Source organism: Rhincodon typus, chromosome 42 (genome assembly GCF_021869965.1).
Source record: "Rhincodon typus isolate 14 chromosome 42, sRhiTyp1.1, whole genome shotgun sequence".
Lineage (NCBI taxonomy): Eukaryota > Metazoa > Chordata > Chondrichthyes > Orectolobiformes > Rhincodontidae > Rhincodon > Rhincodon typus.
In genome coordinates, this window is record NC_063373.1 from 8,439,375 (window position 1) to 8,465,611 (window position 26,237).

At 46.5% G+C, this 26,237-nt stretch overlaps 1 protein-coding gene across 1 annotated transcript; it reads left to right on the forward strand.

Moving 5' to 3' along the window:
* The first annotated feature begins 599 nt into the window (after positions 1 to 599).
* Positions 600 to 17,098, forward strand: LOC109938407 (gastrula zinc finger protein XlCGF26.1-like). The gene is made up of 4 exons (XM_048619316.1): positions 600 to 833; positions 1,018 to 1,138; positions 9,201 to 10,138; positions 16,134 to 17,098. The coding sequence occupies exons 3-4, from the start codon at positions 9,279 to 9,281 to the stop codon at positions 16,987 to 16,989; spliced, it is 1,716 nt and encodes a 571-aa protein (XP_048475273.1). The 5' UTR covers positions 600 to 833; positions 1,018 to 1,138; positions 9,201 to 9,278; the 3' UTR covers positions 16,990 to 17,098.
* The last annotated feature ends 9,139 nt before the right edge of the window (positions 17,099 to 26,237 follow it).

Sequence of the window (26,237 nt, forward strand, 5' to 3'; positions counted from 1 at the left end):
TCTCCCCTCCCCCTACCACATCCCAAAACCAGCCCAGCTTGTCTCTGCCTCCCTAACCTGTCCTTCCTCCCACCTATCCCCTCCTCCCACCTCAAGCCCCACCCCATCTCCTACCTACTAACCTCATCCCATCCCTTTGACCTGTCCGTCCTCCCTGGATTGACCTATCTCCTCCCTAACTCCCCACCTACACTCACCTTTACTGGCTCCATCCCCGCCTCTTTGACCTGTCTGTCTCCTCTCCACCTATCTTCTCCTTTATCCATCTTCTATCCGCCTCCCCTTCTCTCCCTATTTATTTCAGAACCCCCTCCCCCATTTCTGAAGAAGGGTCTAGGCCTGAAACGTCAGCCTTCCTGCTCCTCTGATGCTGCTTGGCCTGCTGTGTTCATCCAGCTCTACACCTTGTTATCTCAGACATCATCCTTGCTATTCCAGTACCTCGCACAGGCCGGTCGGTGATTGACAGCACCCGATAACCATTAGAAGGGGCGGGGGCGGGGACTGCCCTCCCGCCAATCGCAGTGAATGAGAGGCGGGACCAGGTTTGTGTCACGTGATCCCCGTGCCCAACGTCCGCGCACGCGCCTTGTGGCTGTGACTCAGGTCTGGGCTGAGTGCGGGAGGAGGGAGATGTGACGGAGTGGGGCTATAGAGAAATTGAGACAATTGCAGACTGGGAGGCTTCGTAAGGACTCGGTGTAGGCCCCCGACCCGAACGGGATGTTCTCGGTCCCCCGTTTGCAGCGAACGAGGACATTGCTTCAGGGCCTCAGAAGAGGCGACTAGCTCCTGTGTTGGTCGCCGCCATGTTTGTTGGGGGCAACCTTCCGGTGAGGATGGAGGGCGGTGCCATCTTTATAGGGGGCAAGTTGCAGCAGGACGTATTTTGATTGGCGGACGGAAGGGGAATACTTATACACAGCAAGCTCAAACCTAGAGAAATATTTGTCTCTTTACAATTTCTAACCTGGACTGACAATGATGGATTTTCTTTTTTGTAATCACCTTTTCCAGGATATTGAATGAGAAGGATTTGCAGGCAGGGAAGTCGAAACAAAAAAACTATATCAAGATCTGTGACATTTGGCTCGATTTATCAGGAAGAGAAAAGGCTCTTCTGTGGGAAAAATTTCAGGTATGAGTGTGATTGGAAAAAGCACGAGGCTCTTCTATATCCTAGTTAGACACCACACCGGCAGTAAATGTTCAATTCTCGTGAGGAAGGAAAGTCTATATTGGCCTGAGGGGAAGCACAGAGCAGGTTTACCAGAGTTATACCTCAACTCGGGGGGATTAAATTATGAGATATGCTGCAAAAGTGACTTACAGTCATTAAATAACTAAAACATGCTGGTTGGCATGCAAGACTATGAGATAGAGGAGCAGAATTTGAACTGTCAGATCTGCTCTGTCATTCAATCATGGCTTATATGTTTCTCAACCCTATTCTCCTGCCTTTTCCCTGTAACCTTTGATCCCCTTATTCATCAAGAACCTATCTATCTCTCTTAAAGACACTCAATGACTTGGCCTCCATGGATCTATGTGGTAAAATTCCACCCTCTGGCTAAAGAAATTCTTTCTCATCTCAGTTCACTCCGAGGCTAATTGCTCGGTTCCTAGTCTCTCCTACTGGTGGAAACATCTTCTCCGTATCCACTCTATCCATTGCCTCTCAGTATCTGTAAGTTTTAATCAGATCCTCCATCATACTCCTGAACTTCTTCAGACACACATCCAGAGTCCTCAACTCCTCCTGTGACAAGCTCTTCGTTTCCCAAATCATTCTCGTAAATCTCTGAACCTATTCTGATGGCAGCATGTACTTCCTCGGATATGGGCCCAAAACTGTTCATAGTGTTTCAAATGCAGTCTGACCAGAGTATTGGCTTCAGCCGTACATTTCTGCTCTGTATTCTAGCCCTCTTGAAATGAATGCTAACATTGCATTTGCCATCCTAACTGCCAACTGAGTATGCATATTATCACCACCAATGCCTCTGCAATCTCCTCCGCTATTTCATAGAAAACACAATAATACAGTACAGTACAGGCCCTTTGGCCCACGATGTTGTGCCGACGTATTATCCTACTAAGAGAGAATCCGGAGTCACTTTGTGTTTCAGACTCCAAAGCCTTTCCCCATTTAGAAAGTAGTCTGCTGCTCTGTTCTTCCAAAGTGCATAATCTCGTACTTTCCTACATTGTATCCATCTGCCACTTCTTTGCCCACTCGCCTAGCATTTCTGTCCTTCTGCCACCTCCCCACTTTCTCAACAGTATTTGTCCCTCCACCTATCTTTATGTCATTTGAAAACTTTGCAATCTCAGTTTCTTTGTCCAGATCATTAATGTATAACGTGAATAGTTGTGGTCCCAACACTGACTCTTGTGGAACTTCTCAAGTCGCCAGCTGCCATCCTGAAAAAGACTCCATTATCCCTACTCTCTGCCTTCTACCAGTCAGCCAATCCTCTTTCCACGCCAGTACCTTACCCCTAACGCTGTGGGCTCTTAGATTATTTAGCATCCTCCTGTGCGGCACCTTGTCAAAGGTCTTCTGGAAATCCAATCGATCAGGTCCACTGGCTCTCCTTTGTCTAACTTGCTCATTCCCTCAAAATCAGTTCTAAGATTTGCCCTCCCCTTGACGAAGCCGGGCTGATTCAGCCCTACTTTACCATGCCACTTCCAAGTACTCGGCAATCTCATTCTTAGTAATGGACTCTAAACTCTTACCAACAACCAAGGGCAGGACAAGCGGCCTATAGTTTCCTGTCTTCTGCCTCCCTCCCTTCTTAAACGCATTGTTACATTAGCTGTTTTCCAAGTCCTCTCAGACAGACCCTCCTTGACTCCAGTGATCCTGAAAGATCACCACCAATGCCTCTGCAATCTCCTCCGCTATCTCATAGAAAACACAATAATACAGCACAGTACAGGCCCTTTGGCCCACAATGTTGTGCCGACGTATTATCCTACTAAGGTCAAACTACCCTGCATACCCGACATTTTACTATCCTCCATGTGTCTATTCAAGAGTCGCTTAAATGTCCCTAATGTATCTGACTCTAATACCACTGCCGGCAGCATATTTCACGCACCCCCCACTCTCTGTGTAAAGAACCTACCTCTGACATCTCCCCTATACCTTCCTCCAATCACCTTAAAATTATGACCCCTCGTAATAGTCATTTCCACCCTGGGAAAATGTCTCTGGCTATCCACTCTATCTATCCCTCTCATCACCTTGTACACCTCTATCAAGTCACCTCTCATCCTTCTTCGCTCCAATGATAAAAGCCCTAGCTCTCTCAACTTTTCCTCATAAGACCCTGCACTCCAGTCCAAATAGCATCCTGGGTAAATCTCCTCTGCACCCTCTCTAAAGCTTCCACATCCTTCCTATAATGAGGCGACCAGAACTGAACAAGTGTGGTCTAGCCAGGGTTTTATAGAGCTACAGCATAACCTTGTGGCTCTTAAACTCAATTCCCCTGCCGATGAAAGACAACACACCATGTGCCTTCTTAACAACCCTATCAACTTGGGTAGCAACTTTGAGGGATCTGTGGATGTGGGCCCCAAGATCCCTCTGTTCCTCCACACTGCCAAGAATCCTGCCATTAACCCTGTATTCTGCATTCAAATTCAACCTTCCAAAATGAATCACTTCACATTTTTCCTGTTGAATTCCATCTGCCACTTCTTTGCTCAGCTCTGCATCCTGTCAATGTTCCGTTGCAACCTACAACAGCCTTCCACACTATCCACAACTCCACCAACCTTCGTGTCATTGGCAAACTTACTAATCCACCCTTCCACTTCCTCCTCCAAGTCATTTAGAAAGATCACAAAGAGCAGGGGTCCCAGAACAGGTTCCTGTGGAACACCACTGGTCACCGAGCTCCAGGCTGAATACGTTCCATCCACTACCACCCTCTGTCTTCTATTGTGCAGCCAATTCTCTATCCAGGCATCAAAATTTCCCTGAATCCCATGCCTCCTTACTTTATGAATGAGAATCCCATGCCTCCTTACTTTCCTTCAGAACTGTGGGAAATAGCCCATCTAGTCCAGATGATTTATCTGTCTTCAGACCTTTCAGCTTCCCAACACCTTTTCCTTAGTGATGGCCACCGTGCTCAACTCTTCCCCTGTCTGTCTTGAGGTTCTGGTATGCTGCTGGTGTCTTTCACTGTGAAAACTGATGCAAAGTACTGATTCAGTTCCTCCACCACTTCTTTGTTCCCTATTCCTACTTTTCCAGCCATCCAAAGTTCACTGTTGCCTCTCTTTTACCTTTTAGCTACCTAAAAAAAACTCTCGCAATCTTCTCTTTTATTACAAGCTGGCTTACTCTCTTGTTTATCTCCTCCCTCCTCTTATTGCTTTTTTTTTTCAGTTATCCTCTACTGGTTTTTAAAGGCTTCCCAATCCTCTGGCTTCCCACTAATCTTTAGCACATTGTATGCTTTTGCTTTTATGCTTTCCCCAACTTCCCTTGTCAGCCGCCATTGTCTCATCCTTTCCTTAGCGTATTTCTTCCTTGGAATGAGTTTCTGCTGTGGCCTCCTCCATGCTGCTCAGAAACTCCTGCCATTCCTGTTCAGTCCCCCTTCCAGTCAACCCTGGCCAGCTCCTCCTTCATGTCTTTGTAGTTACCTTTTACTCGATTGTAATACCGTTACATCTGATTCAACCTTCTCTCTCTCTCGAGCAGCAAGTTGAATTCTCTTATGGTCACTGGTCCCTCGGGGTTCCCTTACCTTTAGCTCCCAAATCAAGTCTGCCTCATTGCATGTCACTAAATCCAGAATTGCTTGTTCCCTAGTGGGCTGTACCACAAGCTGCTCCCAAAAGGCCATCTCTTAGACGTTCCACAAATTCCTTTTCTTGAAGTCCACTACCAACCTGATTTTCCTAGTCCACCTGCATATCAAAGTCCCCCACGTTTATCGTAATTGTGCCTTTAAATGCCTTTCTATCGACTGATTTATGTTGTTCCCCACATCCTGACTACTGCTAGGAGGCTTCTCCACAACTACCATCGAGGCAATTTCTCCTTTCTCCCACCCACACAGATTCTAGGCCTTCTGACTCTGTATCATTTCTTGCTATCGATTTAATTTAATTTCAACTCATTTTGTACTAGCAAGGCAACTCGACCTCCCCTGCCATCTGCTTGCCCTTTTGATAGGATGTGTATCGTTGAATATTTAGTTCCAAGCCCTGATCCCCTTGCAGCCACGTCTCTGTAATATCCACACCATTGTAGATGCCAACTTCAATCTACTCTACAAGCTCATTTACCTTGTTTTGTATACTGCATGCATTTAAGTACAACCCCCTCAGTCCTGTGTTGACTGCCCTCCTTCTCATAGTTGCCCCCTTATCTGCTGTGCCTGAAGTTAGATTCCTGACCCTTTCCATACTCTGTCCTGTTACTTGTTTTGGAAACGTTAACCTTGGCTGACCACTCCCCATTTTTAACTCTTTCTGTTATTTTCCTTGTAACACACCCCCCCACCCCCCCAACTATTTGGTTTAAGACTTAGCTACGGACCTAGTTATGCAATTCACAAGAACCCAGCATGATTCAAATGGAGATAACACAGTGTGGAGCTGGAAGAATACAGCAGGCCAGGCAGCATCAGAGAAGCAGGAAAGCTGACGTTTCGGGCCACTGACCAATCCCCACCACTACCTATCTGCTGTCACCGCCCCCCCCACCATTTATTTCAGAGCCCCCTTCCCCTGCCCCATTTCTGAAGAAGGGTCCCAACCTGAAACGTCAGCTTTCCTGCTCCTCTGATGCTGCCTGGCCTGCTGTGTTCATCCAGCTCCACACCTTATTATCTCAGACTCCAGCATCGCCAGTTCCTACTATCTCTGAATGATTCAAATGGAGTCTGTCTCATTAGAACAGCTCCCTCCTTTCCCAGTACTGACACCAACGTCCCATGAGTTTGAACCCATTTCTCCCACACTGATCTTTGAGCCATGTGTTTACCTCTTTAATCTTGTTGACCCTGTGCCAGTTAGCTCGTGGCTCAGGTAGTAATCCAGAGATTATTACCTTTTTGGTCTACTTTCTAATTTAGCTCCTAGCTGCTCATATTCGCTCAGCAGAACTTCTTTCTTCAAGGCATCCCTACTCCGATACTCAAATCCTCTCGCTATGAAGGCCAGCATGCTTTTAGCTTTCCTCATTGCCTGCTGCACCCATATGCCAACCTTCAGCGACTGTTTCACTATGACACCCAAGTCCCATTGTCCCCTTACCTTCTCCTAAACTGCCACTATACAGATAATAATCTTCCTTCCCGCTTTTGTGACCAAAGTGGATAACTTCACATTTATCCACATTATATTGTATTTGCCCACTCAACCAGCCTGTCCAAGTCACCCTGCGGCCTCTTAGCATCCTCCTCACAGCACACACTGCCACCCAGCTTAGTGTCATCTGCAAATTTGGAGATATTGCTTTCAATTCCTTCATCCAAATTGTTAATGTATATTGTGAACAGCTGGGGTCCCAGCATTGAACCCTGTCGTACCCCACTTGTCACTGCCTGCCACTCTGAAAAGGATCCATTTATTCCACCTCCCTGCTTCCTGTCTGCCAACCAGTTCTCTATCTGCATCAATACATTACCTCCAATACCATGAGCTTTAATTTCCTTTACTGATCTCTTGTGTGGAACCTTGTCAAAAGCCTTTTGAAAGTCCAGATACACGACGTCTCCTGTTTCAACTGAGTCCACTCTACTGGTCATATCCTTAAAAAAATAATTCCAGAAGATTTTTCAAGCATGATTTCCCTTTAGTGTGCCCATGCTGACTTGGACTGATTCTGTCACCTCTTTCCAAATGCTGAGTTAGTACATCCTTAATAATTAACTCCAGCATTTTCCCCAACATTGATGTCAGGCTAACTGGCCTATAATTCCCTATTTTCTGTCTCCCTCCTTTTTTAAAAAGTGGCGTTACATTAACTGTATATTGGAATTCTTCCAGAGTCTATAGAATGCTGGAAAATGATCACCAATGCATACGCTATTAGTAAGGACACTTCCTTAAGTACTCTAGGATGCAGAGCATCAGGCCCTGAGGACTTATCGGATTTTAATCCTATCAATTTCCCCAATACCATTTCCTGACTAATAAGGATTTCCTTCAGTTCCTCCTCCATACTTGACCCTCTGTCCCCTGCCATTTCTGGAAGGTTATTTGTGTCCTCCTTAATGAAGACAGATCCAAAGTATTTGTTCGACTGGTCTGCCATCTCTTTCTTGTCCATTATGAATTCACCTGATTCTAACTGTAACGGATCTACATTTGTCTTCACCAGTCTTTTTCTCTCCACATGTCTATAGAAGCTTTTGCAGTCAGTTTTTATGTTTTCTGCAAACGTACTCTCATATTCTATTTTCTCCTTCCGAATTAAACCCTTTATCCTCCATTGCTGAATTTTAAATTTCTCCCAGTCCTCAGATTTGCTGCTTTTCCTGGCCAATTCATATACCTCCTCTTTGGCTTTAATATGAGCACTGATTTCCCTTGTTAGCCATGGTTGAGCCACCTTCCCTGTTTTACTGTAACGCCAGACAGGGATGTACAATTATTGAAGTTCATCCACGTATCCTTTAAATGTCTGCCGTTGTCTATCCACCATCAACCCCTTGAATGACTCCCTTTACCGCAGTGCTGTGATCAGTTTGCTCATCCTTCCTACTGCCCCCACTCTCATCCACACAGGAGCAAGAATCTGAAACCCGTTAGACAAGCTCAAGGGCTGAGGCTCCTTCGGCACTAGCCCCTGGATCCCTCTACCTGCCTCGCTCATAGTCACGTTCTCCTGTTCCCAACCACTGACCCGAATTCAAGCTAGTTAATCTGACTGCCTCCTGAAACACAGCATCCAAGTAACTATTCCCCCTCCCTGACATGTCGCAGCACTTGAAGCTCAAAGCTCAGCTCAGCGACCTGTGAGCCAGAGTTCCTCAAGCAACCAACACTTGCTACAGATGTGGTCGGTATGAACCTCCATGAGGTTCGCCAGCTCTCACATCATACAGGTACAACACGCCACCTGGCTCTGCTTCTCTATCTTATGTACTTAGTTAGATTTATTTTTTAAAAAAACTCGTACTTGGCCTGTGCATATTTCCCCTATTTACTGTCAATCTGAAATAATCTATAATGTTGAGTCAGATTAGTAGCTGTCACCAACTAGTGAACTTGTGGGTGGAATGTAACGTCACTCTTTTGTGCGGGGCCCCAATCATGGGCTTCTGTTACAAAACCTTAGAAGCTGTGAACCAGAAAAAAAAGCATCTCTTTCTCCTCTGCAGTGATTTCCCCTGTTGCCACCAGATTCCTCCTCCCAACTGTTTGGGGCGGCGTGGCGGCTCAGTGGTTAGCACTGCTTCCTCACAGCGCCAGGAGCCTGGCTTCGATTCCCCCTTGGGCAACTGTCTGTGTTTGCATGTTCTCCCTGTGTCTGCGTGGGTTTCCTCCGGGTATTCCGGTTTCTTCCTACAGTCCAAAGATGTGCAGGCTAGGTGGATTGGCCACGCTAAATTGCCCATAGCGTTCATGGATGTGTAGATTAGGTGGGTTTGGGGAATGGGTCTGGGTGGGATGCTGTGAAGGTCAGTGTGGACTTGTTGGGCCGAAGGGCGTGTTTCCCCACTGTGTGGATTCTGTGTGCTCGGCTGTGTCTCAGTCTGGCTTACTTCTGATGACTATGTCAGCGGGAGAGTTTTTTTTGTTGAAGGGCAGCATACACTTTCTGCTTTTTCCACTCAGTGCTTGTCTTGACGAGGCCGAAGTCTCTTTACGTTGCAAACTGCTCTCTCACCGTCAGAGATCCGTGCACATTAGCAACAAGTGTGAGCTCTCTGCTGGGTCCCTGACATCCAGGTCAGGACATTGTGACTTGGAGGGCAATTTGGAAGTGCTGCTGTTCACGTACACCAGCTACCCAGATCCTTCTATACGGTGCAGGTAGAAGGCTTGGGAGAGTCTGTCTAAGTGGTTGCATACAGATAAAAATTCCCCTCTTTCATCTTCTGTGGTTCTGTCTCCCTCCCCCCTGCCCTGCTCTCTGTCTCTCTGAACTGACTTCCTGGGTTTTTTTTGGGGGCGTTCTTTTTCACTCCCTTTTTTTTTCTGTTTTCTATTGGAAAAAGACAGATTACTTGCAGTCAGGAAACTCAAGCCAAACATCGCAGCAGGATCTGATTTGCTGGAACCCCGAATATCTTCAGATGATGAACATGGACGTTAAAACCAGTGCTCACAGTGGGGAGAAACCGTACACGTGTTCTGTGTGCAGACGAGGCTTCAGCCGATCGTCTGGCCTCTCAAAACACAAATGCAGTCGCAACGGGGAGAAACGATGGAAGTGTGGGGACTGTGAAGAGGGATTCCGATATCCGTCCCAGCTGGAAACTCATCGACGGACTCACACAGGGGAGAGGCCATTCATGTGCTCCGTATGCGATAAGGGATTTGCTCGGTCCTCTGACCTGCTGAAACACCAGCGAGTTCACACTGATGAGAGACCTTTCAATTGCCTGGACTGCAGCAAGTGCTTCAAATGCTCTGGAGACCTGATACGCCACCAACGTGTTCACTCGGACGAGAGACCGTTCAGATGCTCCCGGTGCGGGTCTGGGTTCAGGCGATCCTCTCACCTCGCCGTCCACCAGCGCGTTCACACCGGGGAAACGTTCGCCTGCTCCGAGTGCGGGAGGGCGTTCACTCGGCCGTCGAACCTGCTGAAACATCAGCAATTTCACGCTCGGGAGAAGCAGTTCACCTGCCCGGAGTGCGGAAAGGGATTCCCCGAGTTAGCAGTCCTGCTGAGGCACCAGCACGTTCACGTGGGAGAGAAACTGTTCACGTGCTCCGAGTGTGGGAAGGGATTCAGACGCTCATCCAACCTGTTGACACACCAGCGAGTTCACACTGGGGAGAAACCGTTCACCTGCCCAGAGTGTGGAAAAGGATTTACTGAGTTAGCCACCCTTCAGTCGCACCACCGTGTTCACACTGGGGAGAGGCCGTTCATCTGCTTTGAATGTGGGAAGGGATACACGCGGTCATCCCACCTGCTGAGACACCAGCAAGTTCACAAATAACGACACAGATTGGATCTTGCTGTTTAATCACATCCAAGACTGAACTGAATCAATGACTTCGTAATCGTGCATCCTATTGGTAGAAATGATCGAAACAAAATTGAATTTCCCATTCCCTGTGAAGGAGAGAAGCTTGGTCTCGCACTAGCGATTCAAAACTTGTTATAACAAGGGGGTGCGAACAGAAATGGAAATGAAATTATGGTAGGTTGGTTGAGTTGCAATGGCAGACATTCAGGAAATGTTTCATAACATTCAACCGTGTTACATTCTAGTGAGAAAGAAATCCTCTCAGAGAAGAATTTACCCTCTGTGGTGAACTAAGAAAGTTCATGGTAATATCAAAAGGAAAGAAAACTATACAATTCTGCAAAGTTAGTTAGAAGGTAAAGCCAGCAAAGCACAACAAAAAGGATAATATTAAATTGGAATGGGTTCAGAAAATATTTACCAGGTTGTTGCTGGGAATGGAGGGTTTGAGTTACAAGGAGAGGCTGGAAATGCTAAAACTCTATTTACTGGAGCGTATGAGGTTGAAAGATGACCATATGGAGTTTTATAAACTCATGAGGGGCATAGATAAGGGAATAGCAAAGGTCTTTTCCCAAGAGTGGGGGGAATTGAAAACTTGGGTGGTATATTTTTAAGGTGAGAGGAGAAAGATTTAAAACGAACCTGAGGAGTAATTTTATCCACACAGGACAGTTCTGCCAGAGGAGGTGCTGGATGCAGGTACAACACTTAAAAGACATTTGAATAGTTACATAATTAGGAAAGGTTTAAAAAGATATGGGCAAAACGCAGGCAAGTGGGACTAGTTTAGTTTGGGAAACTTGGTCAGCCTGGTCAAGGAGGACCTGCATCTGTTTCTGTGCTGTTATGATTCCATGAAAATAGAAAATATTGGAGAAATAAAAGTACAAGAAAATCCTAGCTAGAAATATAAAAGCAGTAAGAATTTATGCAAATTTTAAAGGAAAAGTGCAAGTGAAATGATAGTTTGTCCTCTGCAAAGTGAACCTGGAGACTATAGCGACTTTACCTTTACTTTCAAGATGATGACAAAACAATGAGATTGTGTGTTGTCGAGATTAACATTAAAATGGAAACTTGATTGGTTTAATAACAAGAAGCAGAGAGTAGGGATAACTGGATGATTTTTTTTGGGTTGGTGAGCTTAAATAGTGGAGGATCTATCCTCCACTCCTTCTGTTTCTCATTTACATGCTGCACTAGGTGACATTGTCCAAAAGCACTGTGTTACTTTTCCCATGCACACTGACAATGCCCAGTTTTACTTCACCACCATCCCTCTCCATTCCCCAACTGTTAGTAAATTATCAACCTGATAATCCCACATCCACTGCTGCTTGAGCAGAAATTTGCTCCATTTACAAATTGGGGTGATCAAAGCCATTGTTTTTGTTTGCCGCTGCATATTCAATTCCGGGTCTGCCACTCCCCTGGGGATCTGACTGAGGCCGAACCACACAGCGCACAATCTCTGTGGCATATGTGACGCCAAGATGTGTTTCTGACCACACTGTCTCTCAATCACTAATACCAGCTATTTCAATCTCCAGAACATCACCCATTTCCATCCCATCTACTGTGGAAACCCTCAGGCATGCCTGTGTTAACTTTAGACTTAACAATTCCAACACCCCCCTGACCAGCCTCACATTCACAAACATAAAATCATCCAAAACTTTGTTGTCTGTGTGCTTTCTTGTGCCAAATCCTGTCCACTCATTTGGCCACACTAGCTGTATCCAGGACATAGGCAGTCTCAAATTTTAAAACTTGCATCCTTGTTTTCAAATTCCACTGTGGCCTTGTCCTTGCCTGTCTTTGTAATCTCCAGTCATACAACCGTCTGAGATATCTGTCCTTTTCTCATTCTGCCATCTTAAGTTTCCTTGTTTTTAATCACTGCATCATTGGTGGCTGTGCCTGAGCATAAAGCTCTGATGTTTCATTCCTGATTCTCTCCATCTCTAAGTAAAGATGCTTGTTAAAAACTGGGCTTTCCAGTGACGCATCTTTCCTAATGATGCCCTATTAGACTCTGTCACATTGCTTCTTCATGAGACTTCTCTGGAACACCTTGCAACTTTTTATTGCATTCAGCGCATTGTTTAAATACAAACTGTTACTGTTATACAATGTCAGTTTGTTCACAGCAAAATTCCACAAACCGCGATCAGGTGGGTGACTGATAAAATCAGTTCCTTTGGTGGTGTTGGTTAAAGCACCACTGTTGGTCACTCGGTACCAGAAGGACACCCCTGTGGACAGTATTTGTAATTGCTGGGGTCTTCTGAACTCAGAGTGGAGCTGATTAAGCTGTCGGTTCTGTAGTTAACCTTGAAGAACTGGAGTCCGGGATCTTTTCCTCTTTCTTCTGGGAAGGAGGAGCAGGATACTCGGTTGGATGATTAGCCATGCTCATTAGCAGGCTCGAAGGGCTAAATGGCAAACTCCTGATCCTCTTTTTATTTTATGTTTATCTTTGATTCCTAGTTGAAGTGGTTTCTGCAGTAAATGGTTTTCAGTGAGTATCAATCTCAGTTTTAATCATTGGAGGAAAAAGTTGCATAATTAAATCAGTTCTAAAGAAAGTTTTTGTGATCATTTCGCACCTTTCTCACCCTCAAAACATCACAGTGATTCTTTTAAAATAAAAATTCACTCGCGGGATGTGAGTGTCCACTGGCTGGCCAGCATTTATTGTTCGTCCCTAATTGTGCTTGAGAAGGTGGCAGTGAGCTGCCTCTTGAACCACTGCAGTCCGCATGCTGTAGTTTGACCCACAATATCCTTAGGAAGAGAATTTCAGGATTTTGACCCAGCCACACTGAAGGAATAGCCATACACTTTGAAGTCAAGAAGGTAAGGGGCTTGGTAGGGGAACTTTAAGGTGGTGATGCATCCATGTATCTGCTACTTATACCCTTCCAAATGGAAGTCATGAGGTTGGAAGATGCTGTCTAATGATCTTTGAATTTCTGCAGTGCAATCCTGTTGCTACTGAATGTTGGTGGTGGAGGGGTTGGATACTTGTCGATGTAGTGCCAATCAAGTGTGCTGCTTTGTCCTGGATCATGTCAAGCTTCTTGAGTGTTGTCGGAGCTACACCCATCCGTCAAATGGGGAGTATTCTGTCATACTCCTTGCCACTGTATTCCTAACCTCTGGCCTGCTCTTGTAGCCACTGTGTTTCTGTGGCAAGTCCGCTGAGTTTCTAGTCAATGGTAACCCATCGGGATGTTGATGTTGGGGGTTTCAGTGATGGTAACACTATTGAATGTCAAGGGGCAGTGGTTAGATAGTTTCTTATTGGTGACAGTCATCGCCTGGCATTTATATGCCACGAATGATACTTGCCACTTGTCAGCCAAAGCCTGGACATTGTCGGATTTGAACATGGACTGCTTCAGTATCTGAGGAGTTGTGAATGGTGCTGAGCAGTGTGTAAACATCAGCGAACATCCCCACCTCCAATTGTATGATGGAGGGAAGGTCATTGAAGTAGCTGAAGATGGTTGTGCCTAGGACCTTACTCTGAGGAAATCCTGCAGGGATATCCTGGATCTAAGATGCCTGACCTTCAACAACCACAATCATCTTCCTGTGTGGTAGATATGACTCCAACCAGCTTGCCCCATGATGCCGATTAATTCCAGTTTTGCTAGGGCTCTTTATTGCCACACTTGAGGATTCACAGATAATAATGGATTTTCAAAAGAGGGATGTGAAGAGGTAAGTTAAGCTAAATGGAATAATTTTGAACAGTGACCCACAAATGCATGGACACAGCCCTTGAAAGTGATATGACAAGTTGATCAAGTTGTTTGAAAAAATAAGCATAGGATCCTCCACTTTATTAATGGAGGCATTAAGTTCAAAAGCAAGGAAGACACAGTGAATCTTTATAAATCAATGACTAATCCTTAGCTGAAATATTATGCAGATTTCTGTGCCCCAGACTTTAGGAATGATGTCAAGGCCTTGGAGAGGATGTAGGGACAATTTCCCAAAACGGTATCAGGGACAAGGGCTTTCAGTTCAGTGGTGGGCCTGGAGAAACAGAGCCGAGAGGGCGAAGCAGTGATTTTTAAAAAGCAGGGTTCAAGTATTTGCAGGACTATTTCCCCACCCAGGGAGAAATGAGTTGGATTGTCAGAATAGTCGGAACTGCAGATGCTGGAGAATCCGAGACAACAAGGTGCAGGGCTGGATGAACACAGCAGGCCAAGCAGCATCATAGGAGCAGAAAGGCTGACGTTTCGGGCCTAGACCCTTCATCAGAAATGGGGGAGGGGAAGGGGGTTCTGAAATAAATAGGGAGAGAGTGGGAGGCGGATAGAAGATGGATAGAGGAGAGGATAGGTGGAGAGGAAACAAACAGGTCAAAGAGGCGGGGATGGGGCCAGTAAAGGTGAGTGTAGGTGGGGAGTTAGGGAGGGGATAGGTCAGTCCAGGGAGGACGGACAGGTCGGGGGACAGGATGAGGTTAGTCGGTAGGAGATGGGGGTGCAGCTTGAGGTGGGAAGAGGGGATAGGTGGGAGGAAGAACAGGTTAGGGAGGCAGGGACGAGCTGGACTGCTTTTGGGATGCGGTAGGGGTAGGGGAAATTTTGAAGCTTGTGAAATCCACATTGATACCATTGGGCTGCAGGGTTCCCAAGTGGAATATGAGTTGCTGTTCCTGCAACCTTCGGGTGGCATCGTTGTGGCACTGCAGGAGGCCCAGGATGGACATGTCGTCTGAGGAATGGGAGGGGGAGTTGAAATGGTTCGCGACTGGGAGGCGCAGTTGTTTAGTGCGAACCGAGCGTAGGTGTTCTGCAAAGCGGTCCCCGAGCCTCCGCTTGGTTTCCCCGATGTAGAGGTAGCCACACCGGGAACAGCGCATGCAGTATACCACATTGGCGATTGTCAGGATGGTTGTTGCCTACAGAAGCCAGCTTTAAAAGACTGGGGAGAAACTGAAGGGTGAAGATGAGGAGATGATTGTACATCTCCAGTTTCAAGGATCTTCAACGCAATGACTACCAGATGAATCAGACTCTCAGCCAAGGAGGTGGCTCCGGGCTCAGACCCACTCTTCATTCACTCCCATTGGTTGGAGGACCAGCCGCTCAGCTTGCTTCTCCAACCGGGCCGCCCTCCTCCTATTGGCTAGGAGCGGCCGTCAATCAGCCGGCGCGTCGTCGCGAATGTGGGCATGCGCAGTAGCGGTGCGCGGCGCCGGTCGGTAGAGCACATGCGCAGCTACCATTTTCCTCCAGGCTGACGGTAGCCAGTCTCTTGTTTCTTGGATCAGAAAAGGTGAGGCTCAGCGAAAAGGCGGTAGACAGGCAGCAGGTACGCGGAGAGTAGTAGGCAAAAAAAAAACCTTCTGTCAGCCTCAAACCCTGAATAAGAACCCCCCCCCTCCCTCCTTTGCACCAAACGGTAAAAAAGGCTCCAGACTTCCTCCCATTTACTGGCCGCGGGGAGGGTGCTGCCATCTTCCTTGGGGGCACTGGACAGCGGGACGTGTGCGTAGCTGCCATCTTTGTTGGGGGCAATGTTTGGAATGACTGTGAAGCGCTTGCTGCCCATTGTTCTGAACGGAGACAAGTTGTCCATCCAGCCTGTTCTCTGGCCTTTCACAACCAGGGTCTTTTGATGAGGTAGAGCCAGAAAGAAAGAAAAGGGAGAAAAATCCTGCTTTCTGAATTCCATCACCTCAGGTTTTCCTTGTGATGACACAAATTAACAGAATTAGTCAATGCATTTCACAGCCACTTCCTCTGTGTTTTTGTGCATCTCTCTCTCACTTTCTGCTCTTTTCACTCGATGAGCTAGCCTGTCTAAAAGGGGGGATTTGCAGTCAGGATATTGAAACCAGACATCACGTCAGGACCTGAAGGAGTCGTCCCATATATCATAACCTGAATTTCATCGGAATTATAACATGGAAGGGGACAGCGCTGTTCACGGTGGAGAGAAACCGTACACATGTTCCGAGTGTGGACGGGGTTTCAACCGATCATCCGGCCTCTCGAGACACAAGCAAACTCACAGTGAGGAGAAACCGCGGAAATGTGGCGACTGTGGGAAGGGGTTTAGATGCCCATCTGAACTGGAAAGGCATCGGCGAATTCACACCGGGGAGAGGCCGTTTATCTGCTCTGAGTGTGGGAAAGGATTCACCCAGTTATCAACCCTGCAGGAACACCAGCAGGTTCACTCTGAGGAGAGACCTTTTAAATGTCCGAAATGTGGGAAGTGCTTTAAAAGTTCTGGGGAATTGATGACTCATCAGCGCGTTCACAGCGACGAGAGACCCTTTAATTGTACAGACTGTGGGAAGTGCTTCAGAAGCTCCGGTGAATTGATGTCCCATCAGCGGGTTCACACTGACGAAAGACCTTTTAAATGTTCAGACTGCGGGAAGTGCTTTAAAAGTTCTGGGAACTTGATGGCACACCAGCGAGTTCACACTGTTGAGCGACCTTTTAAGTGTTCGACCTGCGGGAAATGCTTTAAAAGTTCCTGGAACCTAATAGAACATCAACGTGTTCACACTGACGAGAGACCGTTCAGGTGCTCTCACTGCGGGGCAGGGTTCAAGCACTCGTCTCAGCTCACTGTCCACCAGCGAATTCACACCGGGGAGAGGCCATTCACCTGCTCTGCGTGTGGGAGTGGATTCACTCAGTCATCTGACCTTTTGAAACACCGGCGACTGCACACAGGGGAACGGCCGTTCATCTGCTCTGAGTGTGGGAAAGGATTCAGTCAGTCATCCCACCTGCTGAAGCACCAGCGAGTTCACAAGTGATGATAGTGACTGGATTTTGCTGTTAAAACACACCCAGGACTGATTCTGCTGGTGTTAAGTGATACAGGTGTTAAGAATTCTGAATAAATCAAACCAGCTTTCTTTGAAACAGACGGCGTGCTGATTTTTTTTAATGTCTCCAACACAAGTGCGGTGGCTCAATGATTAGCACTGCTGCCTCATAGCACCAGGAACCCGGGTTCGATTCCACCTTTTGGGTGACTGTGTGGAGTTTGGACATTCTCCCCGTGTCTGCGTGGGTTTCCTCCAGGTGCTCCGGTTTCCTTCCACAGTCCAAAGATGCTAGGTGGATTGGCCATCCTAAATTGTCCATAGCGTTCAGAGATGTGTAGATTAGGTGGGTTACAGTGGGATGCTCTGAGGGTCGGTGTGGACTTGTTGGGCCGAAGCGCCTGTTTCCACACTGTAGGGATTCTGTGATTCTATGACAAGTTACTTCCTTGTGAAGGGCTCTCCCTCTCCTTTGTCACTGAGGTTGAGATAATCAGATCAGCAGCCTTCACTGCTTCCTTCCCTCTAGCTCACTGGGCCAAACTGTCCCTGAAGTTCCTGAGCTCTGAACTGACGCCTTTCTTCAGTTTCTCTCCCATCTGCCCTCAAACCCTGTCAGACCCCATATGGCGTGAGAACCACCTCCTGATCCATCAACCCTATTTTCAATAAACTGTTTATCACATGACTCGTCCATATTCACTGAGATTGTTGACAATTCTGTCTCTTTAGGTGTTGTCATACTGTCCTCTAAATCTGTCGCCGTCACCTTCTCCATAAACAAACCTTGAACCGCACTGTCACTGCAAACTACTGCTCTAACTCCAACGTCCCTTTCCTCTCTAAAGGTCTTGAACATTTCGCCATGTCCCAGGTCTGTGCATATATTTCCCTGAACTCCAGGTTTATAGCGCTCCAATCAGGGTTTCTGTACTGTACAATTGAAACTACTCTTATTAAAGCCACATCCTATGTGACTGGGTGTCTGTTCTTGCCTTTGTTGACATGTCTGTAACCGTGGACAAGGATGACTACATCATTCTACTCCAACACCCCTCTGGTTGTCCAGCTGGGTGGGGTTGCTGTCTCCTGGTTCCACTCTTCTCTATTTGATCAGCATCTCACTGGCAATGTCTATCCTTCCCACTCCTACAGTTCCCCCATGGTGTCCCCAAAAGATCCAGCCTGGGCCTCCCTTTATTTCTTATGAACATGTCCCCACAACAACATCATCTGAAAACACTGTTCTCACGTGCATTGAACTAGCTCCCACCTCTACCTCACCAGTGATTCTTTCATCCTGTTGTTCAATGATCAGACTATTTCTCTGATATCCAGTGCTGGATGTGTAAAATCTCCTCCAATTAAATATCGGGAAGACTGAAGCCATTGCTTTTATTCCCTCACTCCCAACTGAATCCCTCTCCCTGGCAACTGAATGAAACTGAACCAGACATTTCCTATTTAGTCGAAACTAAGACCTATTCTCCTGTATCTTTTTGAGACTTCGGACTTTTTCCCTCTGGTGATAACTTCAAATGAGCCTTAACTTTCATCACACCCTCTTCCCTCCCTTTTTCCTTTTCAAAAATGTATCACAGCAAGGGGTGGGGGGGCAGATGGTAGGGCCTTTCCATCAGCTGATACAGACCTCTCGCCTCCCGCATGGGTAGGTATTCCATCAAACTGTTGCACACATACATACTGTCTGAATAGATAGTCAATCCTGGGTGATATTTGTCTGGGTGACTCACTATACATATGCCACTGCTGCCAACTCAGCTGCTTGAACACTCATGGTCTTTAGCAGTGTGAGGGCTATGTGATATGTGGTAACTGTAACAAGATCAGCCAAGTGGATGTCATAGAATATGAGTTCCCAGATTGGGGCTCCTTACCTGTTCTGATCAGGGAGCCCTGGCTGACAGATATAAACGAAAGTGTCAGAGGTTCTCTTCACTCAGAGCCGGCTCTGAGGGAGCTGGATCAGTGTCAAGGGATTCTCCACATGTAAATAAAGGGTGACTTGGTAACGGGATACCAGCCTCTGTAGAGTTATTTTAGTGGTGACAAGGGAAAAACATGCTCCTGAAGAAATTCGCTCGCAACAGTTGTCTTTGAGTTGGGGTAAGCACTTCTGGTATCATGCCATTATTTGGGAAGCCGGACTCATTCAGTCCTGCCGTCGAAGACTGGGGCCAGTCTGGGGAAATAATGAGTTAATTTTTCCAGGAAAATGACATCGGGGGCCGGGTGGAAAACAACGAGGAAATAGCCTGACAGCTTGCGGACCCACCACCTTTTGGTTATCAGGAGCCTAACTTTCACCGAGGCTCCAGATAATAAAACCTTTCACAAGTTGACAGATTTAATTAATGAATATTACGACCCTCTAATTCTGAGAGGCTGTCGGTTTTACTCGGCAATTGGAGAACCAGGGGAATCCATGTCGGGATTTTTGGCGAGGTTAAGACAACTGGCAGAAGCAAGTGACTTTGGTTTAACCCTTAATGAGATGCTGAGAAACCATTTGGTTGATGGCTTAATGATGGAACTATGCAAAAGCACTTGCTAGCTGAAGGCCAACTGAACTTCAAACAGGAACTGCAACTGGCTTTGTCATTAGAAATTGCAGCAAGTGGAGCATTTGAGTTGGAGGGTATTCCGATGGAAGTGGACACCCTCACTAGTCCAACTGAGCATGGTGAATTCCACTTGAGTGAAGCAATTGCATAGCCTCTCTCAGGACATTATCCTGGACAGTGGGACTTTAGGTCAGCCCACAGCAAACGTGTCCCACCAGGCCTAAACTAAGTAAGAGAACTCATAGGCTGGTATCCAGGAGAGTGCACACCCTGGAATGTCCACTTACGTCTGCTTTGGAACAGTCAAATTGCTCGGCAATGCCCAAATCACAACCAACCAAAATAAATATCTGGTTAAATGGTCACCCGCTTCTAATGGAGTTTGATACTGGCGCAGCCATTTCAGTGATCGTAGAATCAGTCTTTAAAAAAATTCTCACTGGACTCTAACCCTTAAGTTTGCGCAAGACCTTGGATAGAATGAAAACCGGGGACCTTTACAGATTAAGGGTACAACGTCGGTTCCAGTCTCATATGAGATGAAGCTGGTTCAGTTACCACAGATTGTAGTAAAAGGCTTGGGCCCAAGCTTGAGGGGACAAAATTGGTTGAGAAAGATTCACCTAGATTGGCTCAACGTCAATGGCTGCCTGAGTGAAGCCCTAACTAAATAATCAGAAGCTTTTCAGGAAGGTTGAAGGACTACTAAAGGAGCTCAGGACACCTTGCATGTTGATCAGGAAGAACTCCATGATTCTGCAAGGCCTGCCCCTTGTCATTCACCTTACAGGCAAAAGTCAGCACTCAGGAGGCTGGAAAGCGAAGGAAATCATCTAATCAATCCAGTTTGCAGAATGGGCAGCACTGGTTGTACTGATTGTGAAACCCAGCAGCTCACAGCACCTTTGCGGGGATTTCAAACAAAGCTGGATAGATACCCAATCCCTTGCACTGAGAATTTATTCATAAAACTCTGGTGGGGCTGCCCATCATGAAGCTGGACATGATCCATGCATACTTGCAATTGCAGTTAGATAATGATTCCAAGAACTATGTTACAATTAATACGCATAAGGGCTTCTACCAATATACGAGACTGCCATTTCGGGTATCGTCAGCTGATGCAACCTTTCTGCAGACAATGAGAACATATAATAAGGTCTACCCCAGGTTGCCATTTATGTAGAAGACATGCTAATAACAGGGAAGACTAATAAGGAGCAATTAGAGAACTTGGACATAGTTCTTAGGTGTTTCTCCCAGGAGGTCATTCACCTTAGAAGGGAAAAATATGTGTTCCAGGCATTCCAAGTGAATTACCTGGGCTACAGAGTCAACAAGACCGGGTTTCACCCATTGGAAGGTAAAGTGAGCGCAATCAAAAGTGCTCTGGCTCCCAAGTCAGTACTGGAGCTTAGGTTTTTCCTTGGGTTGGTGAAAGTTTATACATAACCTGGCACCTTTGCATCAACTCTTTAAAAAATGGTCAGCCTTGGAAATGGTCGTGCAGCCAAGCCATAGCCTTCAGGGAAGTGAAGAAACAGCTATCATCATCTAAGGTGTTGGCACACCATGATCCCAAGTGAGATCTAGTGTTGACATGCGATGCCCCCCACCCCCCATAGGGCACTGGAGTAGCATCTGTTGAGAGGTGGCCCAATGGAGAGGAATGCACAACAGCGTATGCACCCAGGACTTTGGCGAATGCAGAGCATAAATATGCCCAGATAGAGAAGGAAGGTTGGCGGTGATATTGGGAGTCAGGAAATTCCACCAATAACTTTATGGACGTAAATTTGTGATAATAATGGACAACAAACCCTTGCTAGGTCTACTTAAAAAGGACAAGGCAGTGCTGCCCATAGCTTCAGGCTGTGGGCTCTAATTCTAGGTGCATACAATTACAAGTTGGAACACTGTCCGGGAGGCCAAGTGGCAAATGCTGATGCATTGAGCCACCTCCCACTGGCAGACCACCATCCACACCATTAGAAGAGTCCATGATGGTTTTCAATTTTCTGGACACCCTTCCAGTCACAGCTGACAACATCAGACTTTGTTTGCAGAAAGATCCGGTCCTGGCAAAACGAAATAGCTGATGTGATGGGAGAAGGCAAATGGCCATCACAACCTGAACTGAAACTTTTCATGGACCGGGATGGACCATATCACAGTAGAGGATGGCATATTATTACGGGGAGCAAGAGCCAGATACGGACTGAACTCTACCAGGGGTTTCCAAAATGAAGATGTTGGGGTGACAAGTTGTCTGGTGGCCAGGCTTGGATGTAGACATAGCCACGTTGGTGGGGCCGTGCCCAGAGTGCCAACAAGGACAAAACTTACTGCTAGCAGCTTCCCCACCCCCCCGTCCCCCCATTCACGGGAATGACCGGGTAAACCCTGGACATCGACAATGCTGGTCCTTTCATGGGATCAATGTGGCTTTCCATGCATAGAGTTCATTCATCAAGCAGGGGGATGGCAATAGAAAAACCGTGCGCATCTTTTGCAATACACAGACTCCTGGAAGTATTGATCACAGATACCAGGCCATCATTAATCAGCAGGGAATTTGAGTACTTCCTGAAGTTGAATGGTATTCAACAAATAAGGGCAGCTCTGTACCATCCATCATCCAATGGTCTGGCAGAAACAGCATTCCAAATTCTGAAGACAGGCTTAACGAAACAGCCTCTGGCTTCACTTGATACAAAACTATCCTGGTTCCTGTTCGAGTGTAGGACACCCCTCCTACAACAACAGAGATAGCTCCAGCAGAGTTGCGAATGGAGAGATGATTCCGCACCAGGTTAAATCTGATCTTCCCAAAGCTGGGGCGGGGGGAAATTGCATCAGGAATGCCAATGCTGGACAGAAGACTTAGCTAAATGAGAGAGACAGTTTACTTCAGGGGAGTAAGTTTGGTGTAGGAGAAAGGGAATGTATGAGTAATAGGCATGGTCAATGCGAGGTCAGGTCCAGTAACGTATAAAGTTCGGGTAGGTGCGATGGGCCTGAACAAGCATGTCGACCATAAGAAAGCTGCAAACGTGCATACAGTGCAGAAGTAAAACGTGCCTGGCTCCTCACCAGCCTTTCTGACTGTTCCTGAACCCTTGGGGTCTCCCTCTCCATCAGGCATTGAAGATCTTGGAATCTGAGATGGACACGCCGATGTTGTCGCCTCGATGCCTTTGCCACCCGAACAAGTGAATGAATTTCTCCCAAAACGCTCCGGGCGCAAAAGCGAGCAACTATGCATTACACGCCGCTCCGTATCAGAGGCAGAGTTGGAGGAAACTGACCCGGTCCTAAAATATCACAGGAAGAGTGACAAAAAAGAAATAGAACTCACCTTGGACTCAGAGGGGGCGGTATCTGTGATTGTAATGAGGTTAGCTGGGTGGATCTTGTGGAAAATAGGTTCCCTGATTGGGGCTGTTAATCTGCTCCAATCAGGGAGCCTTGGCTGACAGATATAAGCATGAATGTCAGAAGTTCTGTTCACTCTGAAAGCTGGCCCTGAGGGAGCTGGATCAGTGTCAAGGACTGTCCCCGTGTAAATAAAAGGTGACTTGGTGATGGGATATTGGCCTTTGTGAAGCTATTTCACCACCACACTTCCTGTTCCAGCTCATCCTCCAACATAGATGCTGCAACCCATTTTCCGTTCTCCCATTCTGTACAGATGAGGAGCTGTCAACAAAAACTTTTGGCAGTGATTTGCATTCTCCTACTGTTCAACCTGGAATCATAGAAGCAGGCCATTTGGCTCATCAAGTCCATACTGACACACAGAAGAGCGTTCCAACTCCTAACCCTATCCCTGTGACCCTGCATTTCCCATGGCTAATCCACCTAGCCTGCACATCCCTGGACACTACAGGCAATTTGACATGGCCAATCCACTGAACCAGCACATCTCCGACTTCTGCCTCTACCTTGGATATTCTCTGCAGTCTCCTTGTCTTTGATCCCTCCTTTTTGATTTGATACAAATGGTCCCTTGGGATCAGTTGCTGTAACTAGCTGACACTCATGGGGTCTCCCCTGCTAACATGGTAGTACTTTTAACCCTTTTTACACCTAATAGTAGTGTCCACCTAGCAATTCTGTTTTTGCTCACCATGCCATCTTTAATACATCCATCCAGCCACAACTAGATGGGTGCGTGTTCCATCAAAATTATCAACGGGTTCAAGCCTACAATGTAGGTGAAATGTCGTACGCCCCAGAACATTGCCAGTAAGTGCCTTTTGCACGCCATTTACCCCTTCTCCACTAGTGTGAGCCACATCTGACCATGTACCTCTTGCAACAAAGCTGAAATTGTGCAATATGTTGCAGCCATTTCCAGGAAAATGGTTTGACTGGGTTTGGGGTTTTTAGGGCAGGAATATTCACAAGCCCTGTTTCAAAGCTTTTATTGCCTGCCTGTGATCTGGCTTCCATTCCCATTGAGCATTTTTCTTCAATGGCATCATTAGTGGTGCCTACTTTATGGCAAAACCATCAACGTGGTCTCTACAATGCCCAATCAGGCCTAAAAATGACCTTAATCCCTTCACATCTGTGGGGATGGGAAATCTGGCTGCAGTTTCAAATTGTTGCTGATCTCCATTTTTCCTCCCTCTGGGTCACTCACTTCCTGCTACATTATCTGAGCCTTTTTCAGGTTCACCTCCAATTCAAACTCCTTCTGTAGTTGCAACAACTCATTCAGGAGCTGGTGATACTCCTCTATAATTCTGGTTTGCAAAAGCAGATTATCTACATACTGTATCAGACAGTCTGGCCTAGGGAAATCTCACAACCCACTGCTCAATCATTGATAAGGAGTTGAGAAATCCTTAGGGAATGCTGTCCATATATATTTCTTGAAGGTAAATGCAAATTTATACCAGCACTGCACGGTCAAGGGAATTGATCAAAATCCATTACAAATCTCCAACGCCGTAAACCATTATGCATGTTCACTCTGTTTAATCATAATTTCAGGGCTAGTAGTTGCCATTAGGCTGTTACCTTGTTTAGTGCCTGATAATCAATCAGTAATCACCAACTTTCATCCAGTTTCTTTACTGAACGGATAGGTGAATTATTCATGGAGGCCACTCACCTCAACACCCTTTGTTCTACCAGGCTTTGCACCACCTTTTCTGTTTCATCTTCAGCTTGGTTGGGGATTCCAGGAATGCACACTGCTTTTGCAGCTAGGCCTTGCATACATACCTCTCCTTACATCTGTCCACAGTCAATGCTTATGTTTGACAAACACCTCCTGGTTTTACCCAATTATTCCTTGTTTTGTCGGGTCCTCTCTCATGTTGATAAGATCGATCCACATTTCTCCCACCATACACACTCTCTCCTTACACTGTCCTACTGGGATTTCATCCAAAATCTGCTGCTTACTCATCCCTGGCAGTTGCCATATTGTACAATTCACCAGAGCAAAGCACAGTCCTTTTAAGACCTATAATCACTTCGCTAGATATGCACTTGATTCATTGAAAGAATTACTAATACCACAGGATGCATCATTTCTACCTTCCCTATTTGTATATTTAGGGGGCAGATCACTTGTCCTATTTGGGAATGTCCCATAAATTCACTTAAGATTATCTTCATTTCTACTTTCCAATCTTCAGTATTTACGATGGAGGTGTTCAGGGTGGTCTGGCATTCCCCTGTGTCCCACAAGAAAATGTTACAGCAGCCTCCTACCTGACCATCCACTAAAGGTCACCGCAGTCCCATTGCATTTTGCAACACACAGCCATATTGGAGAGGCCTGGGATCGTCTTTGCAGTTTGATATTGGGCTACAACCCCCTTGTTGCCTCAGTTGGCTGCACATTGTTGTGTGGAGTGGGTGGTGGTCCTGCATTTGAACCCTCTGGGGGTTTGGGCAATCTCTACCATAATGCTGTTCCCCACCCCAGTTCAAGCAGTTCCAGGAGCCTCCAGGGTTCCTACCAATTCCTCCAGGCACAAGTGCAGCACTTTGTTCCGCCCTAACGTTTGACAGAGCGGTGATGGCCCTCTTGGGACTAGTTCCATTCCTTCATTGATCTCTGAGGCACCATCCATCCTCCCTGTGGCCTTAGCTCCCCTCATCTCTTTTTATTAACCATTTTTCCTCAATACTCATGCCTCAGTGCGTGTATCATCAGAGGGATGCCAACATATCGCACACCTTTTTGCCTGCTCAGTCCCACTGATTGCACGTTTGGTCACCCAAATCTGTCTGTCCAGTCCTAGGCCTTGGACGCTGTGGAACAATGGCCACAGGTTTGCAGCAAACGCAGTTGGGTGGCTTTCCCTTTCTTTGGTTACACTTAAATCAAAGCCCCCACCAGGTCTGCTGTACTGGCTTCCATGGTACTGCTTCCTTTAGTTCCTCTAACATTCCTCTTCCCACATTCTGTGGCTCAGGCAAAGCTGTATATATAAATACACACGCACACGCACGCGCACACACATATTGGGGTTGAGACACATTATCTTCTTCTCCCATATATCGCTCTCGGTTTCTGCATAGCTTGAACTAATAGAGTTGCTTAGTGCTCTTTAACCAATGTAACAAGTAAAGCACAAATCACTTTGGTTTCAATCAACGTTTATGAGTTAAGAATTAATACAGGTT

Excerpts from the sequence above, each read along its gene's own strand:
- LOC109938407 (XM_048619316.1), top strand. The coding sequence starts at position 9,279 with ATGATGAACATGGACGTTAAAACCAGTGCTCACAGTGGGGAGAAACCG. Across the intron at positions 10,139-16,133 it reads TCCCACCTGCTGAGACACCA|CGCTGTTCACGGTGGAGAGA; the intron begins GCAAGTTCACAA and ends GGAAGGGGACAG.